We start from the raw sequence: 20,232 nt of genomic DNA on the forward strand, positions 1-20,232 counted from the left end.
GGGATTGACTCCAGGATGAATATGAGTCGCCAGTGCGACGAAGCAACAGGCAGAGCCGACCGCACCCTGTCCTGCTTCAACAGGGGCATCACTAACGGGTCCCGAGAGGTCTTGCTCCCCTCTATGCGGCGCTGGTCAGGCCGCGGCTGGAGTCCTGTGTCCAGTCCTGGGCGCCGCACTTCAAGAAGGACGTGGGGATCCTGGAGAGGGTCCAGAGGAGGCCACTCGCATGGTGGGGGCCTCCATGGCCAGCCCTGTGAGGAGAGGCTGAGGGACCTGAATCTCTTCAGTCTCCGCAAGAGGAGACCGAGGGGGGGATCTACAGCCTTCTCAGGGGCCACCAGCAGGGACTCGGGGGAAGTCTGTTCCCCAGGGCCCCCCTCGGAGTCACCAGGAACAGCGGCCACAAGCTGAGGGAGGAGAGGTTTAGGTTGGATATTAAGAAGAACTACTTCACGGTAAGGGTGGCCAGAGCCTGGACTAGGCTCCCCAGAGAGGTGGTGCTCTCCCCTTCCCTGGGGATCTTCAAGAGGAGCCCGGATAGGCACCTGGCTGGGGTCTTGTGACCCCTGCCCCCCCAGTGCTCCTTCCTGCCCATGGCAGGGGTTGGACTCGATGATCTGTCGAGGTCCCTCCCGACTCGGTGATTCTGTGACCTTTAGGAGCATCTCTGTGGCCCGTTCACACCTGTGTCTCTATATTGCAATTGCCAAAAAATGGTGACTGCTAATGGTGGTGGCTCTTTGTCATGAAGACACATTTTTTAGGGAACTACATAGACTCCAGGGAATGTATTATGCATAGGTCACCCGATGGTGATGACTGTCAATCACTGCTGACCTCCACTAGATTCAACCAGTTCCATTACCAGTTCCCAGAGTCATCCGGTCCTCTCTAGATATTTGGTGTGTCGGACATGCTGTTCTATATTTTAATGTTGCGCTGTATGTTACATAGTGAGGAAAGAGATTTTAAAAACCCCTTAAGGACTTGGATAAAACCGTGTTTTGAAATTGCGCTGTTTTGCATCATCCTACTTCATGCTCTTTTTATAGTTCACTTTTTATGGTTCTTACTTGTTAAAGTAAGTCAGCGAGCAGGTCTCGGTCATGCACGTGGGCAGCAGGCTCAGCTGTCTTTTCTTTAAAAACGAACAGCCCCCCCACTGGTTTATATTTAAAAAAAATAATCAGTGTGGGATTTTATCACTATCCTGCTGTTTCTTGGAGACACCTGTTTTGCATTATGGGTAAACCCCAGTATAAGCTCTCTTCTGTCCAAATTGTCATAGAATCATAGAAAAGTAAGTCTGGAAGGGACCTTCAGAGGTCATCTTGTCCAAGCCCTGGGTTGCAGGCAGGATTATCCCTATCCAACCATCCTGTACAAATCCTTGTCTAACCTATTACTAAAACAACGCAATCAGCTCTGTCTCAGGTGCGATGTGTGGCACTCTAACCTGCCACAGGCAAAGCGGGGATGATAGGAGTCAGTGTCCTACTGCTGCAGATGTTGTTAAAATAAGCCCAAGAGATCCAGAAGGGCCGTGCCAGGTACACATCCAGCTCCAGTCAAGCCCCCATAGCCCGGACCAGTCTGCCCACCAGGTAGAATTCCTTCCTGACCCCAGATGTGGCGATCAGTCTGATCCCATCCTGCTCTCTGCAAAAACAGAAAAAAGGGCAGCTCCCTCTATTTTTATGACAGCCCTTCAGACATTTGAAGATTGCTATCATGTCCCCTCTTAATTGCCTTTTCTGCAGGCTGAACCTGCCTAATTCTTTCAGCCTCTCCTCATATGACTTGCCTTTCACACCCTTTACCCTTTTCGTTGCCCATCTCTGTGCCCTCTAACTTCTCCACGTCCTTTTTAAAATGTGGAGCTCAGCACTGCACACGCTACTCTAAATGAGGCCTAACTAATGCCAAGTAGAGAGGCACTGTCACTTTGTGTGTCTTGCGCCTAATGCTCCTGTTGAACCAGCCCAACATTGCATTTACCCTTCATATAGCGGCAGTACATTGTTGGCTCATAGTGAGTCTTTGATCCACCTTTTCTGTAATGCTTCCATCCAGTCATTTGTCACCCGGCTTGTATTTGTGTTTTTGATTATTCTTCCTGAAGTGCAGCACCTTGCATGTGTCAGCATTAAACTTCATCCTGGTAGTTCTAGCTCAGTTTTCCAATCTGTCAAGATCTTTCTGATGGCTGTCCTGTCCTCCAGCATGTTCACGATCCTTCCCGTCCATCCACTGTATTCCCCATATCCACCCAACTAGTCTTGTCAAAGAAGATCAAGTTTGTTTGGTGCAATTTATTCCTAGTAAATTCATGCTGGCTGCTTGTGATCAATCTTTCCTTCTCCAAGTGGTTGCAAGTGGATTTCTGTGCAATATGCTTAAGTAACTTCCCAAGTATTGGGGTGAGGCTAACTGATCTGTGGTTCCCCGGTTTCTCCTTTTTGCCTTTTTTGAGGAGGGGCACTACATTGGCCCTTTTCTACTTTTCAGATACCTTGTCTCAGGACCTTGAGTATTCTGGGCTGGAGTTCATCTGGCCCAGCTGACATGAATTCGTTCAGACCCGTTGAAAGCTCTCCAACTGTTTCTTTTGTTATCTCATCCCTTCAGCTTGTCCCCTTCCTTATCCGTATAATCCTTTTTAGATGTGGCTAATTTTTTTTTTGTGAAAACCGAGGCAAAGTGGCTGTTGAGCATCTCTGCTTTATTTGCAGCTTCTGTTAGGAGTTCGCCCTGGCTATTTAACAGTCGACCCACAGTTTTCTTGGTCTTTCTCATCTTTTCAACAAATACATAGATCCTCTGCTTGCTGCCCATAACATGCCTCACCAGGTAAAGCTCATTGCTTCCCTTTGCCTTCCCGATTTGGTCCTTACAGGTTCTTACTTATTTCTTGGTGTGCTTCCTTAGTGACCTACCCATTTTCCCATTGTCCCTGTGTTTTCCTTTTGGACTGAAAGCATCCTAGAAGCTCTTTGTGCAGCTGCATTGGGCTCTTGCCGTTCTTGTGCTTCCATTTTGCCGGAATAGCTTCTTGTTGGGCTTCCTATACTGTGCCATTTGAAAGCTTTAAGTCTTTTCAGTCTGTCCTTCCATGGTACCATGCCTGCTGTTTCTACTTCACTAAGAGTAGAAGTTTCTCTCCGCCTTTTTTCCTCCCTCAGCCACTGAGAACAAAGATGGCAAAGAAAATTGTGAAGGACTAGATGCCAGCAATTATAATCACCGGGTCCTTAAATGCTCAGATATCAGGTCAGTGGAACCTCCTGTTGAATTTCCAGGGCTGTCATACAAAATATAGCACAAGTTTCGATTTAGAAACAGAATGCATGCTGCTTAGCCCATCGTCTGGGAGGCTGAGAGAGAATGAGCGCTGGTTACTCATTCTCCGAAGGTGAAAAACGCCCTCCTGACACATTGAAGAAAATTCACAAAGTCTGTACCAGGAGAGAGAGACTAGGTAAAAGTTAGCTGAAGGCAGAGACGGCATATTCAGAAGATGGCCTGATCAGCTAATGGAAAAATGGTTCCGCAATTGTGCTCCGAGAAGCTCAAGATCCCCTCCTTGCCAGATCAGACAATAAATTCCCAAGGACCATTACTGCTGTCGGTCCTCCGGTAATACACAGATTCCTATCGTGGTGATAATTCATGGGCTGTAAATGCTAATAAGAACACCGTTCAGCTGCTCGGGTGGTCTGCATCATCCTCTTCTCACAAAGCAGCGTGCCTTCTGGCAAAGGGATGTCTCCGAGTTGGGCACAGCTCTTGAAGAAACTTAATTGGACGTTCTTCCGAATGCGGTTCTGTGAACTTTGCAACCTGCCATCTCCCGAGGGCCACAACCGGCCTCTCAACACCAGAGTGTTTTTCCTCTGAATGAAGCCAAGCAGGTTTAGAAAGCAAAATGCAAATATTGATGTAGACAAAGGCTTCAGCTGAATAGAAGTGTATATAGCAGTGTATACCCATACAGAAGTGTATGCCCATTCAAACGCCATTCAACCAACACCTCCTCCCTGCAGCATTTGGTAGAAGGGTGTTACAGAGCAGGGTACCAGGTCGCCTTTGACATTTCTTTTCAGTCTTTTCTGAATAAGTAGCATCCTCCGTCTTTCGGGAGGGTAAAACGTTGCTTGTTTTCAATACTCCACCATACAAATTGATGTGAAAAAAAAAAAAAAAGCAGGGGAAGGAAAATTCTGTTTTGTCTGAATTTCTTCCCATCACCCTCCCTTGGAGGACTGGATTATGTGTGGGGGTGGCTTCTGACTGTCACTTGCCTGTTAAGTAATGTGAAAGGGAAGAGAAATTCCCCGGTCTTCTTGACAAGGCTGTGCTGCAAATGTTTGGGGCTCAGTAACATTTTTACAGTTCAGCACAGCCAGCTTTCAAAGCTGAAAAATGCTGTCCTTCTGGTAGATTCCTCCTGAGAGACCGGAGCAAAAATCTGGTCTGCCTCATTACCTGGATTAGCTTTTGTGACCCCTTTGCTCCTATGGGTCTTTGCTGGCACGCCTCTCTGCACTCTCCCTCCCCTGCTTCCTCCCTCTCACTCCTACTTTCCCACCTATTGTAGTCTAATGACTCACTCCACTTCCGACCCTGCTTCATGCTGTCCTTTCACAGCCCTTGAGGAAATGAATTTGAGTTCATGAAAGCTTTCTGCACGGCTGCTCTGTCTGTCTCTCTGTCTATCCTATTTAGTTAGTCTGTAAAGGTGCATATCTCTCCTGCCTTCTGACTGTCTTCAGACTGACATGGCTAACTACCTGGAGATGGGAAGAATCTTTGTGATAAATGTCCTAGAAGCAAAAACACAAATCAGACAATCCTTCCTTTCTCAAATTTGGAAGTGACAAACAAAAGCAAAAGTGTAACCTATTTGTCAGCACTTTCCTTTAGCTGCTAATTGGTTTGGGTATCCTGCAGTTCAGCCAAAACGATTGGACTTGAAACAGGAGTTAACACAGACCAGAGGACTTCCCTGATTTAGACAGGGAGTCAGACTAGATGCTTACAAGGGCACCTGATGATCCGACCATCTCTTAACATGACTGTATAAGACTTTTTGTTTTTATCTTTCCGCAGGGACATCCCAATGCCTCTAGTCAGCTCAGGAGTGGAGCATGGTAACCTGAGAGAACTTGCCTTGGCCAGGATGAAGGATCTTGGGACACAGGTAGAAAAAAGAAAAATGTCCTTCGTTCTATTAAAAAAAAAAAAAAAAAAAAAGATTGGTGCCTTCTGCTTCATTTCTGTATTAGAGGTATATATTTTTTCTGAAAGATGCTGGATAACCTGGGAATTGGTAGGCTTGTGATAGCGTAGCAAAAAAAAAAAATCTTTTAAAAGCAGAGACAGAAGGTAAGCAAGTTTTATTATTACTCATCCTCCTCTTCACACTGCTTGCAGCTACACCCTTTACCCCTACACGTACTTTTTCATCCTGAACACCTAACAATTGGAAGAGAACCTCCTCGGGCATTTAAACAGCCCAGTTAAGGTCTGAGAAATCTTCCTAGGGAGGCTTCTAGCAAAAATCAGATGAGATTTCATATCCCTGCTATTTCTGGAATTAAAAAGAAATTGTAGCAGGAGAAAACTCTACTCTGTATTTATGGGATCCTAGGAGAGTCAGGCTGGAAGGGACCTCACAAGGTCACCTACACCAGGCCCCTGCTCAAGGGAGGGTCATGTCTGACTAAACAAGCCCCGCCAAGCACCTGTCCAACGTTTTGTTGAAAACAGGGGTAGAGACTCCACAACTTCTGCAGACAGCCTGTTCTAATGCTTGACTACCTTAGAGCCAGAAATTTTTTCCTGATCTGCAACCTAAATTTACCTGCTGCAGCTTGAGGCCACTGCTCTTGGTCCTGTCCCCTGCAGCAGGGATGGACATTTTGCCTGCAGGCTAGATCTGGCCCACCAATTGATTGCATCTGGCCTGTGGCTGCTCCTGTAGTGCTCTGCATGGGGCCGAGCCCTGCCTGGGGCCCCCTGCTCCCGCCTGCCAACGCCACCACGCCGCCCCGGTCCCAGCCAGTGCGCACAGCATCCCCGGCGGGGCTGTTCCCACCGCCGCTGCGGCTGTCTAGGTATTGCTCAGTTCGTCCTGCCTTCAGTGACTCCTCCTCCAATTCCTGCCCCTGCTGCACCTTGGGACTCTTTAACCATGTTATTGTCCAGGCTTCTAGCCTGTGCCTCTGGGTGCATGGCGGCTCACTGCCACTGCTACAGACGTGGGGAATTATTTGGGCCTGTGGGCCACTTTGGGAGTTTCGGTGAGCTGTCATGGGCCAGGGCAGCACCTCCCACCCACAACAGCTCAACAAAACGGTGCATGGGATGGGGCTGCAAGTGGGCGAGGAGAGGTATCTGGGAGCAGGCTGGGCCGGTGGGGCTGGGATCGCAGGGAAGGATCATGGGGCCGGGGCCCGGGCCAGAACCACGACCTGCTCTCTGCCTGCCCCTGCAATGTCCTGCTCCTGGCCCATCCCATGCAGGTCCTGGGCTGGTCTCCATGGAGCCCACCTGCTCCATCCAGTGCCCCCAGCAGTGCCTGGGGTGGGACCAGCAGAGCCAGGGCTGATGGCAGGGACTGGTGCTGGCAGCTGGAAGGAGCCACCACTTCAGGGGCTGCCAGGAAGTGAGTCCAGCCAGTGCTGCCCCATCCGTGCTCGGGGCGGCAGGACCAACTGCGTGCTGGGTCAGGCAGGGTTGAGATGCCCCCAGTGGGCTGGATAAAAACCTTTGGTGGGCCAGATCCAGTGCACAGGCTGTATTTTTGCCTACCCCTGCACTACTAGTTTGCTTTTGAGAACCTGGCTTAGCCCTGCCTCTCTTGGCCTTAATTCATCTCGGTCTTTGGGTGACCGCTGCCCTTCCACCGAGGTCTGTTGTCTTGTTTATGTCCATCAGTACTCCTTGTTTGTGACCTACCTCCCCTTAGGTGCAAATCTACCCTTTCTCCTATCTGACCTACTACCTTCCCTTAGGGAGGCTTTGATAAGTCTGTGTGCAAATCTACCCTTTCTCCTATCTGACCTACCTTCCCTTAGGGAGGCTTTGGTAAGTCTGTGTTGCAATTGGAGATGTGACTGCAATTCTTGCAGGCCAGAGTTAGCTTTTTTTATCATACTAGTTTGAATCCCGGTTACAGCGATGTTGCATGGACTTCAGCCACCGTGTACTGTCTGTGTGGGTTCGTGCCGCCCAGGGCCACGTTGCTATCATTGCCTAAGGTAGCTAGATTACAGCTATCCCTTGTGTCCAGGATCCTACTTAAATCAGCTCCTTTAATCTTGCTGTTATCACCGTGCACTGCCACCACCTCCCCACTGCTGATTGGTCAGGGGGCCTTGACGGCCTTGCCGCTTTCTGCTGATCAGCCAGGCGGCAAAAACTGTGGTTTTAAATATGCCACGGTTTTTGCCTCGTGGCTGATCAGCAGCAAGCAGTGGGGCTGCCGGGACCTCTTCACCAACTGAGAGCGGGGGGTGTGCGTGTAAAGAGCAAAATTAAAGAGCCGGTAAGCAGCGCACCTCTGCCATGATTTAGGTAGGTCCCACGTCTACACAGCTTTAGTATCACCTTCCAGTTGCAGTGTAAATGCCCCTTTTGTCAGGCGAGGCGCTGTCTCTCCCTCTTCAGCACCCCCAAAGGAAAACCCCAATGTTTCTGCTTCTTCCCTCCTGTCTGGTAGAGTGCTAGTACCCTTGTCCATGCCTCAGCTTGGTTCTCCGCTGCCCGGGTCATTATTCGCAGCCTACTTCCCACGCCCTGCCCAAGGTTCGACCCTCTCCAGGGCCCACCGTGAATTGCCTTCTCTCCTGCTGTCCTTTCTTTCCAGGGTTGTCAAAGGAGACAGCCTCCTTCTCACAGCTCACCTTTTTCAACTGATCAGTCTTAGCCCTTCGCTTTGGGGCAGTCAGCCAGCCTCTCCTATCAAAGTCTGATAAAAGAACCAAGCCATCTGATTGCCATCTGATCGGGCTCAGCTGTCGGGGGGCGGATATCTGATCCATGACGGGCTAGGCTGAGCCAGAGACCCATTACAGAGTCTGCCAGCCTGTGACAGTCCCCTTGTAAAGAACCGACTGTAAACGCTTCCGCTGAGCAGATGATTATAGATTTTAATTTACTGGAGCTGAAGCACTGAAGTGAGTGGAGAGTGCAACCAGAAAAGTTCGTCACTGTTTCTTGAGATGCAAAGAAAATCCATTGGTGTTTTATATCGGCTGGAAGCAGAATTAAAAAAAAAAAATTAAAAGCCAATAGAGTTGGGGCTGAACTTTCAGGAATTTGAATTTTCAGGATTCTTGAAGTTCACTGATGAATGTATCCAGACTCTTTCTTACAGCTGTTGAAGGAGAAGTGCGTTTGAGTATTTTGGGTTCAGTGACTCAGGACTTTTAAGAAGTTATAACTCACGGCTTTTAGTTTTGAACAGTAACCGTTCTTGCATATCTTCTGGGCTGCTGTGCCCAAAAAGTGGAATACAGAGCATTGGCTTTATTATCTGGTATCATGCCTCCTCTGTTGGCAGACTTTGTGAGTAATGGTACTTGTATTACAGCTCGGGAAATGAAAAGACACAGTCTTGAAAGTACTAATGAAAAATTTTCAATACGTGGTTAACGTTCTCGTCTGTAGTGTAAAGCTCTGTGTGTGTATCTGTGTGACCACATTTAGCACTACTGCCTTCAGACAAAATGCACCAGCTTTCAGCTTTTTTATGGTAACTTGGAAGAAAAATGATTTTACAATGTATAATCCCGGTGTGGTCTTGTTCTGAAAACTTCATGATGGGGTTATGAGAGCTGGAATCATTTTGTGAACTTTTTGTTGCTTAGCTTGCACGCCTTCAGATATTTCATGTGGGTTTGGCTGTGACTTTGGATGTTTAGGACATTTTTGCACTTAAAAAAAAGAGCCTGTCATTGAAAGTTACTGCTGATGCTGAGTTTATCCTGGTTCCAGTCAAAGGCACAAAAGGCTGGTTCAGGCTGTAGTTCAGCTCCAGCAGCTGAGGATTGGGCTCTGTCTCTCTCTGGCTGTAAAGTATTTGTAACATTTCTTGACTTTCTTAGGCCTCTTGTGTTTCAGTCGCTCAGTCCCCCCCATGGTTATTTTGCGCTGTACATCTGTAAGGACACCTGACAAAGAGAGTTAAATCAGTCTGCTGTAATACAGAGCTGGGAGTGGGGAGTCTGCTACTTGTCACGTGCCTGTTTTCTCATAAAAAACAATTACCCAGACTTCGAAATTGCCTGCTCAAGAGTTTTACTGGCATATTGAGTTAGATTTCTCTAATTTTAGACCTCTAGCATAGAGGGAAACATGAAAACAGTTAAGTCTTTCTTGTTCTTCCATTTCTCTTGACATTTCCAGCAAGCCATGCTGTTTGTAAATCGAATGGTATGTTGTCTCATGAGATATAAACGGTTTCTGAGTAAATTGATTTTTATCAGTGTGTCTTTACATTTAGCACCAAGCCCTTTTTTTAAGGCATATTAGTGATGGCTCAGTGAGCGTTTTTATTTTGAAGTTTATCCATATGAATCTATGGGTGTAAGTCAGGCTATTTCAGCTTAATTTTAAGCCCTCTGGGTGGTTGGAAATCTTAATGTGTCAGAGCCTAACATAATCCTCTTATGTGTGTTTTCTCCTTTTCTTTGCTAGTGCCGTGACGTGAGGACAAGAGAGGTTGGAATACAAGAGATTCACCATAAAGTGAGACCATATCAGGTAGGACTTGTCGCTTCCCAGGGAACTTGCTTCAAACAGGACTTGCTATAAAACATCTGGTACAAAGAAATTGGGACCCAGTTGTGCCTCGGGTTCTGTGGCATGCCCATGGAGCTGCCTTCGTTTCTTCATCCATTTTTACAGCAGTTTTGGGGCTCTCAGCGAACACATGTACATGGTGAAACAAATGAACTAGTTATGGCTACCAGAATTTCAGCAATAACAAAGTCCACGGCTGACGCAGCTTTTTCTTTTGTTTCCTATCATTTATTCTCTTTTCAGAACAAACTGGCATTTTTTATGCAGACTAAAAAATGCAGTGCTGATGTGTTGAACAGAAATAAGCTCCAATATCAGGACATACGCATACATGTAAACGAAAATCATGGGTGTGGGGATATACATGCATATGTAAATTGGTGCTTTTCAACCTAGAATCTTAAAGCTGGCAGCCAGGCTGGCTGCTGTCCTGATTTTACAGAAAGGGAAACATGCAGATGAAGTTTAGTTACGTGGCAAAGTTCAAACAGCGAGTCAGATTTGAGAGTAGTAATCCAGGCTTTTCTACTGGTGTAGTCATTGGAGCTTGTTGCCTTTATGGGTAAGATCCAACTTATTTCCTAACAACCCACTCAAGTTGGGATTGCAGTCCCATAGCATCAGCTGGAATTATGCGTGGCTTTGCAGCACCTTTCTGTGCTTTCAAGCATATGTGTCTTATGCCAGACACAAGCTCCTTCTACTTCCAGCCTGAATGCTAGGTCAGAACTACGTCGCTGGCCTTTCTCAGGGTCTTCACTTTGTCTCCACATTTGGAGTCAGTTCCCAGGCTACAGGCCAGAGGTTACCAAGGGCTGTTCCCCCTGGTTCTCTCGCCATCGGGTGTGGTTAAGTGGAAGTGAATGCTAGTCAGCTGTTGGGGAAATGCAGTGTGGAAACACATTTTCCAATCCAAAACAAGTGCGCTCATATTTTTATTGAATCTCTACTAGACTTCAGGCTTCATAGATTCAGTGCTCTGCAGGCCTTTCCTGTGTTCCCAGCCCTGTTCTTTGTTCATTTTATAAAATGTCTTCCACATAGATGCACACTTGCACTGTCATAAGAAGCTCAACGCTGTCTTAAATTGTAAGTGCTGTCAGTAGCCATAAATTGCTTATTACAGTGGTTTCATTCAATGTTCTGCTTAATACTCCAATATTCCTTGTGTTAAATGATGCTATCTTAGTCTGGACAAACAATCCCATGCCACTTAGTCTCAGAAAAATGTATTTTGATAGCAAATGAGAGAGAAAATGCATGAAAAATAAAACCGCCTCCAGCATTTGCTCACAGCTTGTCTTCAGACTGGAGTTATGCTTCACTTCCCATAAAAAACAAAACAAACTATTCCTTTGGAAAGGGAGGTTGTAGTAGATCTAAAGTAATATTAAGTTTAGTGGTTAAAATAAGTAATAGGGGAACGCATCTCATTCATTTTGTTGAAGGTTAATAGGCTGCATCTGGCTAAAAACACTGGCTCAAGAACACCGTGGTAGTGGAGACCAGACCTAAGGTGGATACAGCTGGAGGAGGCCACCCCTGCAGTCCATCCCCACCTCCGATTTCCTTTTACTAATTACAGTGAGATTAAAAACTGACCGTGCCGTAGCTCTGCTGGGACTCTACATTGAAATAGCTGTAGCAGTCTGAAAACACAGCTTGTTTTCAGCGAAGATGTGGCTTGAGTGGTTCAGTCTGTGTAAAGCATTTGCCAATTATTAGTGTCAGGGTTATTAGTATCAGGAGTTTCTTTTTCCCACGGGCACTGGGAAACAGATTAACAGATTGAAACCCGCCATCTCGTTGGCTAAACAGCCGTTCAGATGGTCCATACTAGCTTGTCAGGCGCATGCCAGCAATTTAGAAACAAGCTCTGTATCCTTTTACTGTTCCTGGAGCCATCAGGCCCATTTCCTGTAATACATAAAGTATAGATCTATGGCAAACCCAGATAGAGCCCCCTGTACTCGTGGAAGGGGACAGGACAGAAGACTCTGTGGGACTGAGGGACTTTGCTGCGCAGATCTGATGCATCTGGCATATGCTGAGATGTGAAAATGAGCATTGTATAAAACCCTGATGCAGCTGGAGATTTTTATAATCCTGTTTTCTCTCCCGAGCTCTGTCGTTTTGTATTTAGCTATCATGTCCTTCAGGGCAAGGGCTGCCTGTGTTTGAACAGCGTGAGGTATAATGGAGCAGCCAGGCCCTTCTAGAAAACGAAAAAGAGATGGTTTTCTCCGTGTTACTGCATTTCATTCATCAGAAAGCCTCAGGGGTCTCAGATTTCAAAATCTCTTGGTCTAGCTGCATTACCAGTACTTTCTGAGTCCTTCCTATGGCTGTGAGTTACTAATGAGTAGGTCTTTAGGCTCCATTCCTGCAGTCAGGTAGATCCACATAGGATCTGTGTGCATGATGCTGTTTGCAGGTTATTGGTCTTCTGTTGTAAATACCTTGTCCTCTTGCATTTTGAGAAACTCCTCTGAATACTGTTAGTGAGCAGTAAAATAACAGTAGTGCTACTGGCACAAGGGTCAGCTGTCCCAGGACTCCTGGCCAGCCTTCTTGGGTCATGTTAGTAGTAGAAACATGGGACAATTCTGTGCACAAGTTATTTCAGCATTTATGCAGAGTTACACTTCAGTCTGGGGTGAAGTGAACCCTGTCTGTTTAATAAATGAAAGACCAATCTAATTTTGTGCTCCATAAACAGACCCCATTGCGTCATGGAGAACAGAGGTGGCAGACTCTTCTATGGCTTGATCAAGCCTTGAGTTAGTGGGTTTTTTCCAAGCATCATGCTATCAAAAAGAGGACACGTTGTGGGAATTCAGGGGAACAAACCTGAAGCCCATTGCTTGAACCTTTTGAAAGCAGACTGACCAGAGTTACTGGTGTGAGGAACAACCTGGTAGAAAAATGAATGTGGAAAAAGCCAGGCTCTTCTATGCTTGTGATTCAGTAATGTTTGCAAAGTCTGTCTGAATCTGTACAGATGAAAGGCACTGGATAAATGGGGGCACAATTGCTGGAAGACACTGATTCATGCATTAGTAAAGGAGCAGCTTGTTGCTGCGAGGAGACCTAGATGTTGTAGCTGACTCAGGATTGTTTCTTCCCACTGCAATGGCAGATATCAGACCTGGAGCAAAAACTCTTGTAGTCAGATCTGAATTTGTTCTTGGATGCTTCAGACCCAAAGTTGGCCCGTGGATTGCTGCTGGCCATGCTGTCCTTGCAGTAAGTGCAGTTCCCAGAGATCCATTCATCCATTTCAACCTTATCAGTACATGGGTGATAACCCCCTTGTAGATGGAAGTATTCAGCAGTGAAGAGTAATTGTGTATGATGCATATTTCATCTGTAGGAGAGAAGCAAGAATAACTCCATCAGTTTTTATCTATGCTGCTAAAATCCATCTAAAATTAAAATGGGCTTTGAGAAAGCAATTTATGTTTTTTCTGAACCATAAGAGTTTATGAATCCACGAAATTGGCTCTGGTGTGTTCAGTGTGTGGACCAATTATTTGTAACGGGCTTTTTCTTATTGTTTTTGTTCCCCTTTCCCTCTCCCAAACCTCGTTGTCTTGGAACAGATTGAATTAGTTCGAAGAGATTACGTGGCTAATGGTGGCTGGGAGACCTTCCTGTCCTATGAAGACCCGGAGCAGGATATTCTGGTTGGCCTTCTGCGACTGCGGAAGTGTTCGGAGGAGTCGTTCAGACCTGAGCTGAAGGGAGGTGTTTCCATCGTTCGAGAGCTGCACGTCTATGGCAGTGTGGTTCCAGTGAGCAGTCGGGATCCTTCCAAATTTCAGCATCAGGTAGACCAAAAAACTGTTACTTCTGTTTGTGTCTTATCTTCACCGCATTTGTGATCAGGAAGGAAGAAAAAAACGTCCATCTTTGAACTGATTGGTAGCGATCGGTTCAGTTATTTTGCTCGTAACCTTCAACAGCACAACCAGGATTTGAATTTGTTCTCCATCTGGTCTTTAATAGGTAAAAATCCTGCCACCACTGAACTCTGTTTAGATGAATCCGATTGTGGCTATATCACGACTGAAGGAGCATGATTATACTTTACTGGTATTGCTGTATGCTTATCCAGTATAGGCTCCTGATGCTAATTCAGCATTTAGATATTAAACACCTTTAGTTCTGCTTCTACCTTTATAAAATGCTCCATGTTGGGTAAAATCAAAACTAAAGGGAAATATTAGTTCCTGATTTTGTCTTTTCTAATAATCTCATCCAGCTTGAGAAATGGGTTTTGGTACTGAAATCTAAAATTATTCATCAGGTAGAATGTAAAATCTTGTGCAGCTCTCTATGTCAAGGGGGCTATTTGTCAAGCACATCGTTACAACCAAAAATAGGAATTTTCAATTTGAGATTTATCTTTGAGAAATTTCTATCTGCTTGAATGATTGTCAGGGCTCTTCAGTAATTTTTTTTCTAGTCTTAGTGATTGAAAGCATATTTCACATGCCCCTAACAATAGGAAGATGCAGGTAAAAAGGAAGTGCACTTCACTATGGTGCCTTTCTCATGAAAAATACTTGTGTTGCCTCTCTACCCGTAACATGTTATGACTTAACGTGAGAAGAGTGTGAGCTTGGTCATAGAATCATAGAAATCGGGTCGAAGGGACCTTGTAGATCTTCAGGTCCGACCCCTTGCCCTGGGCAGGAGAAAAACTGGGCTCAAACGACCCCAGCCAGGTAGGCATCATGCCTCTTAAAGCCCCCCAGGGTAGGAGCCAGCAGCACTTCCCTTGGGAGTTGGTTCCAGCTCCCAGCCGCCCTGATCGTGAAGTCGTTCTTATGGATGTCTAATTTAAACCTCCTCTCCAACAACTTGTGGCCATTATTCCTTGTTATGCCGGGGCATGCTAGGGGAAACAAGGTCTCTCCCAAACCCTTCTGGCCCCCCCTAGTGAGTTTATAGGCGGTCACCAGGTCCCCCCTCAGCCTTCTCTTGTGAAGGCTGAACAGGTTCAGGTCCCGCAGTCTCTCATTGTAGGGCCTGCCCTGTTGTCCTCGGATCATGCGAGTGGCCTCCTCTGGACCCTCTCCATGCTGTCCACATCCCTCCTGAAGTGCGGTGCCCAGAACTGGACGCAGGACTCCAGCTGCGGCCTGACCAGTGCCGCATGGAGGGGGAGGATCACCTCCTTGTCCCTGCTCAAGATGCACCTGTGGATGCATGACAGGGTCCAGTTGGCCTTCCTGACCGCGTCCCCACACTGCCAGTCCATGTTCATCTTGGAGTCAGTAATGACTCCAAGATCCCTTTCTGCCTCCATGCTCTCAAGAAGGGAGTTTCCCATCTTAAAAGTGTGCTGCTGGTTACTTGCAGTAGTAGAGTTTGATTAAGCTTAAGAAACTCCATCTATTTATTCTTTGTGCCAGAAGCCTTCAGGGCTGATGTTGTTTTAAATTAAATTTTATTTTTATTAATCCTTCCCTGAATGTATGCATTAAGATGCAGCACGTTGCTTGACAGCCATGATCAGGGCCATAAGGCAGCAGACTTGAAAGAGAACGAATGGTTCCACTATAAGATAATTAACATTTCAAACCGAGGGTAGGGAAACTGGCCATCATAAGTAAAAAGCAAAGGGAAAGAAAAATCAATCGAGTTGAGCCAAGCACAAATTAAAATAGGCCAGAAATCAGGATTTCATGGCGTATGACGCACTAACGCGCAGTGTAGAAATGTGCGCCGTGCTACTTTGAAAGCAGTCTGGACTCGGCAAAGAATGTTTTTCTCATTCCTGAATAGTAGAACACCTGGCGTGTGCGATGTGCTATTAGGAGAACGCATTGGGCTGAAGATTTTAAGCGTTTCTTAAAAGTCTTACACTTTTAAAATTAAGTCTCATACTCCTCAATTCCAGCTCTGCCATTGCTCACACCCTGCCAGGGAAATGTGAACCGAGATCAGAGCGTGATTTCTGCATCCCACTGTTAGAGACGAATTCATTCCTTTGTCTTTTCTCAGAGTGTAGTTGCCAGATTGGGGCCGGAGGGACTTGTTCCTTGTCACAGAAAACTGTTCTGTTTGCTTCCAGCAGCGCTCGCGCTGTGCTGCACAGTGCACAAACGCACATGGAGGCAACAAAGTTCTGTGCTTTAATGAATTGTTGTTGTGCATTGGGAATTTCAGTGTGTGGTAGTCTTTTTCCACCAGGCAGTTTTAGGTGTCTTGTACCAGGTTTTGTGAATTGGTGGTTTTAGCCTGTTTTTTTTTACCTACACAAAAGAAGTGTCAGAGACTGAAGTCACCTACGAGTCATTTCCATTCATTGGAAGAAACGCTGAGCCTCTTGCCACTTTAAAGGTTGGTATAGCTCTCCTCTGTAGTGTGCTTCTCCAGTGGTTATCAGTTGGCTTTCCCTTGCATAGTTACCATTCTCTGTCTTTGGGCTGAAATGACAACCTTACTTTTGTTTTCTGAGCAAACTTTATATTTTCCTTCTTCTTTCGCACCTCCCGTTCTAGGGATTTGGTATGTTGCTGATGGAAGAGGCTGAACGGATAGCCAAAGAGGAGCACGGCGCGCGGAAAATTGCTGTCATTTCAGGTATCGTTGCTTCATAGTGTTAATCTGTAAATGGATCCTGGTGGATTTTGCACTAGTGCTGTGAACATTTGTTATAATGGGGCAAATGAACACCAGATAACGCTTTCTAAGAACGAAGTACAGTAGGCTACAGGATGATCTCTCAAGGAAGATCTCATCCATCGCATTGTTGCTTATCATGCGCTGTGTTTGGTGAAGGTATGTTCTGGAGGGGATGCTGAACGAAAGACGCTGCTCCTAGCCTAGCGGTTCACAACCTTTTTTGTACCAAGACCCATTTGTAAACATCGATGGCCAGTCCTGGCCCAGGCCCAGGCCCCCAGTGTATGGAGCAGGAGGTGGGTGTGTGGGGCATGGGGTGCCCCAAGCAGCCCCTTACAGGCTGAAACACTGCCAGCCTGCAAGGGAAAAGCCACAGTTTCCCATGTTTTTCTCCTTTAAAGGAGAATCCTTTTTTTTCCCCTGTGACCTTTTTGTATATTCTTGCAACCCACTTTTGGGTTGAGAAATGTCGTTCTAGAAGACACCTGCAGGGGTGGGCTGCATGACCTCTGTTTTCTGTGCAGAATGCTATTTCCAAGATCTCCTTCCTTGTATCCAGTCTCAACCTGGTTAAAAATGACAGATGTCCATTTTAGGGCCTTGGTGGAGCTGCAGCCATCCTGATTGTCAACTGCTTCTAGAATAAATTAAGCCCCATCACAGGCATGGGAGCTGGACAGGAGACTGACTGCTTGTCCCATTTCATTTTCGAGGCACTGCATTGAAAGCCCAGCTGAGTACCAACTAAAAATAATAGCAGCTGCTCAGTGACCTGTGTGAAGAAAAGGGCACGTCTGCACTGGAAATCCAGTGCTTTAGGGGCATAATAATTACTTATTTTGGTAATATGCTGGCAAGATCCTTTACATAGTGCATAAAGGTGTTTTTGTGAGCGTAGCTGATTTCGTTCAGGGAATCAGCAGGCTGTGCTGGCAATAGCACTCTTGCTGGAAGAAGTGGCGTCTACTTTAAGAGGGTTCCTTGGGGTAACTACAGTGGCAGACTTTTTTTCTGGGGGCAATCCCCCCAAGCTGCTCTAAAATATGGCCTGTCACTTCCCTTTTCAGCCATCTGAAAACACTAGAATTAGGATGGAAAAAAGAGGGCTGTGGAAATATTTAAGACGAAGAGATCACACTGGAAGGAGGAGAGGGGGCCCGGGGGATTGCCGGTTACCGTTAGCTGACAGATCAGACTTGGACGTTCTCAGGACTAAGCACAGCCCCTTTCCAGACACCCGGCGTCTTCTGTCTCCATTGATGCTGGAGTTTTGAAGCGTGAGTTTTCACGTGTTAGCAACAAGTGTCCGTGGCAGGCTCCTCCTAGCAAAGAGGAGGCTTGAAGGGCTGAGAATGTATTTCTTCCTGTACGTCAACTGTTCTCCAGCCCTCAGTCTTAATGGCCCTTGCTCTGATGGAGCTTATGGAGGGTGGGTAGTGGCAGTTCGTTTGTACAAAAGAAGACAGTGTTGAGAATAAGAGGAGCAGTGATTATGAATAAAGCGATCCATTCCAACACTAATGTTTACTCATTTAGGTTGTACCTGAGTGAACTGAATTAAGTATTTTTTTTCCTCAAGGAACAGGACAGTACTACAGCTTCACTTGCAAATGAATGCATTTGTAGGGGTTGTTTTCCTGCTGCTTATAGAGGAGAACGTGAAATTGTATTAAGCAGCATATATGCTCATTCTTCCAGGGTGCAGTATTCAGTCTGTGCACTGTGTCAACATGAGAAAAAGCTAAAGCATCTGCAAAGAACAGGTGCTTTCCAGCTGTTACCTGGGAAATATCATCAAATGAATTTTATTTCTCCCGTTGGGTTTTATCTTGGATAAAAGTGCAGCCAGAATTCCACTTTGCATTAGAGTAGATTAACTCTCCTTTTGCTAATTTTGAAAATCCAGCGAACCGTTTGAAACCAACCTGGGAGCCTGTTGTTGTTTGAAGTTGTCAGCATGTGCAGGAAAACGTTGACTGGTGTCCAGAGAGGAGCTGTCGGCTGTGAACACCCTCTGAAAATGTTTCTCAAGTCTGTCTTGTTAACGGTACAGTTCTGTTCTTGATGCTGGCCACTTCCTGCCCTCCCCTCCTGTACCTCTACCAAGCGTTTGCTCTGGTATTTTCCCAAACTTTCTTGTCCTGCTCAAGCAATAATAAATGCCCAGAACTCTGTGCATTTACAACCCCGCCCCCAGCCTGCCGGTTTTATATTTCTTTTACGGTCTATCTTTTAAGAAGTTTCTAAGTGTGCATCCCTTTTTATAGCCTCCTGGGAAAGTACACAGACTTTGCCATATTGATAAAGGAGTAATTTGCTCCCCGTCGTAATGGTGGTCCTCGTGGAGCATGCTGGAAGCTCCCTGTCACGTTAGGTGTGGGAAAGACACGGCACCTACAGCAGTCCTTGCTGCAGGTACTTTGGGGATAAACAGAAGACTTGGCATGCCATTAAAGCAAATCTGCAGTTTGACACCAGCACTAAATTCAGTTATAAGAAACAATATCTGATGGTAAGAGTCACGGGGCTGCCCTTGGCTCAAAGGGAGCAATTCCGTGGTGCGTGCAAACACCTGTTCCCATTGAATCTTGCTTGTGTGATTAGCCTCCAAGTCAGTCGAGAAGCAGTTTGTTACTTGGGTGGTTGCTCCTTCGTAGTTCTTACTAGAAGCTAATTCCCAGACTGGGTTCGGCGATTGCCAGCTGCCAGAACGCCCTTGGAAGAGGCCCAGGACTGAAGCTTGAAGCCGTGCTGGTCAGGGGTGAGGGGCTTCATTAGGGTTTGTTGAGAGGATGCCTGCACTTCTGGTCCCTCGTTTATAGAAATGCTGCAGGTAATCGTTACTTGTAAGAGAAAAAGCAGCCCAAAATAGAAAGGTTGGAGGACCAAGTGCCTTGTGTTTGAGTACTTGTAACCGATCTGTTTCACTAGAGGCAGCTGATGAGAGATGTGGAAGAGCCAGAGTGAAACCCATCCTTGCTGCTGTGGTATAATTACTGCATACAGCGCTGAAGTGTTTGATGAGATTTCCCTTTGAAGTGTTAATAATCAGCAATAACTTGGAGCGGGCGCTGCACTGGTAAGGCACCCTTTTGATGCAGACGTTGAAAGGGGGCAGCATTTGATACGAGCCTGTGATTCTTTGGTCTGCAGAATTAGTTTAGACCGCTAATCTAAGCCCAGAAAGGCCTAGATCACCTCATCTGCCCGTGTAGCGTGGGTCAGAGAACGATATCCAGGAATCCCACGACTTCCAGTGGAGCTAAAACGTACGTTTTTGAAAGAGCCACTGTTGATTTTTGGAATTCAGATGGTGTAGAGTCTAGTCCACTCAAGCCACTTCTCTTGGTAAGATGTTTTTTTCTCCACTGCTTAACCATCCTTGCTAGATATTTTTTGAATGCATCTGATCAATCTACAAGGACTAGAGTAGGTGTGAGGAGGGTGTGGACACAGCATCTCTTTTGGACCCCAGCTCTTCAGCATTTTCCCTCGGTGTTGGTAGCAACACGAACTTGTGCTGTGTTGGGCAGGAGGAGAGGTCTCCTGGAAGCTCTGCCATGGGGGAATTGAGTCTGGGGCAGGCGCTTGTTCTAGAAACCCAAAACCATTAGACCATGCGCATGCGGCAATAATGGCAGCAGCTGACTTTTCGTTTCCTCTGCCTCCCGTTTGCATCTGTTTTCAGATAGGAGATGCAGCTGAAGCAAAAGGTCCGCACTGCTCTCCACTGGGTGCCTCTTTAGTCCTGCCCACCCACATCCTTACTTTGCTGTTGCATCGTGA

At 46.4% G+C, this 20,232-nt stretch overlaps 1 protein-coding gene across 1 annotated transcript in view; it reads left to right on the forward strand.

Moving 5' to 3' along the window:
- ELP3 (elongator acetyltransferase complex subunit 3) overlaps positions 1-20,232 on the forward strand; it is a 123,293-nt gene that overhangs the window by 86,319 nt on the left and 16,742 nt on the right. Inside the window, exons 11-14 of the mRNA XM_019537218.1 lie at positions 5,113-5,203; positions 9,706-9,771; positions 13,413-13,640; positions 16,323-16,404. Of these exons, the coding sequence (XP_019392763.1) occupies positions 5,113-5,203; positions 9,706-9,771; positions 13,413-13,640; positions 16,323-16,404 (467 nt within the window). The remainder of the gene's footprint in view (positions 1-5,112; positions 5,204-9,705; positions 9,772-13,412; positions 13,641-16,322; positions 16,405-20,232) is intronic.

The sequence above is a fragment of the Crocodylus porosus genome, unplaced genomic scaffold, assembly GCF_001723895.1.
Source record: "Crocodylus porosus isolate Cpor-Errol unplaced genomic scaffold, CroPor_comp1, whole genome shotgun sequence".
In the NCBI taxonomy this organism is placed as follows: Eukaryota; Metazoa; Chordata; order Crocodylia; family Crocodylidae; genus Crocodylus; species Crocodylus porosus.